Below are 227 nucleotides of genomic sequence, written 5' to 3'. Positions count from 1 at the left end.
CCTTCGTTCGTGTTTAAAAGATAGAGGTATCAGTATCTGAAAATACAAACTAACAAAGTTTTTTCTCCCTTTCCAGACAACGCCATCAACCGCCGCCTTCTACAACCTGTCCTTCGCTCCCTCGTAAACCAAAGATCCAAAAATGAATAAACTTTCTCATTCTGTCAGAAAAATAATCAAAATGCTTCTTACCAAAAACACAGAATCAAATATAGACCATCAATACT

General features: G+C 36.6%; 1 protein-coding gene across 1 annotated transcript in view; it reads left to right on the top strand.

The window, feature by feature from the left end:
• Window positions 1-227, top strand: part of LOC119582287 (Kv channel-interacting protein 4-like) — a gene marked incomplete in the record, with an annotated part of 88,821 nt that overhangs the window by 5,586 nt on the left and 83,008 nt on the right. Inside the window, 1 exon segment of the mRNA XM_037930505.1 lies at window positions 77-123. Within this exon segment, the coding sequence (XP_037786433.1) occupies window positions 77-123 (47 nt within the window).

Source organism: Penaeus monodon, chromosome 15 (assembly GCF_015228065.2).
Source record: "Penaeus monodon isolate SGIC_2016 chromosome 15, NSTDA_Pmon_1, whole genome shotgun sequence".
In the NCBI taxonomy this organism is placed as follows: Eukaryota; Metazoa; Arthropoda; class Malacostraca; order Decapoda; family Penaeidae; genus Penaeus; species Penaeus monodon.
Note: the sequence above shows the minus strand (reverse complement) of the source record. Positions and strands in the feature narration are given on the sequence as shown.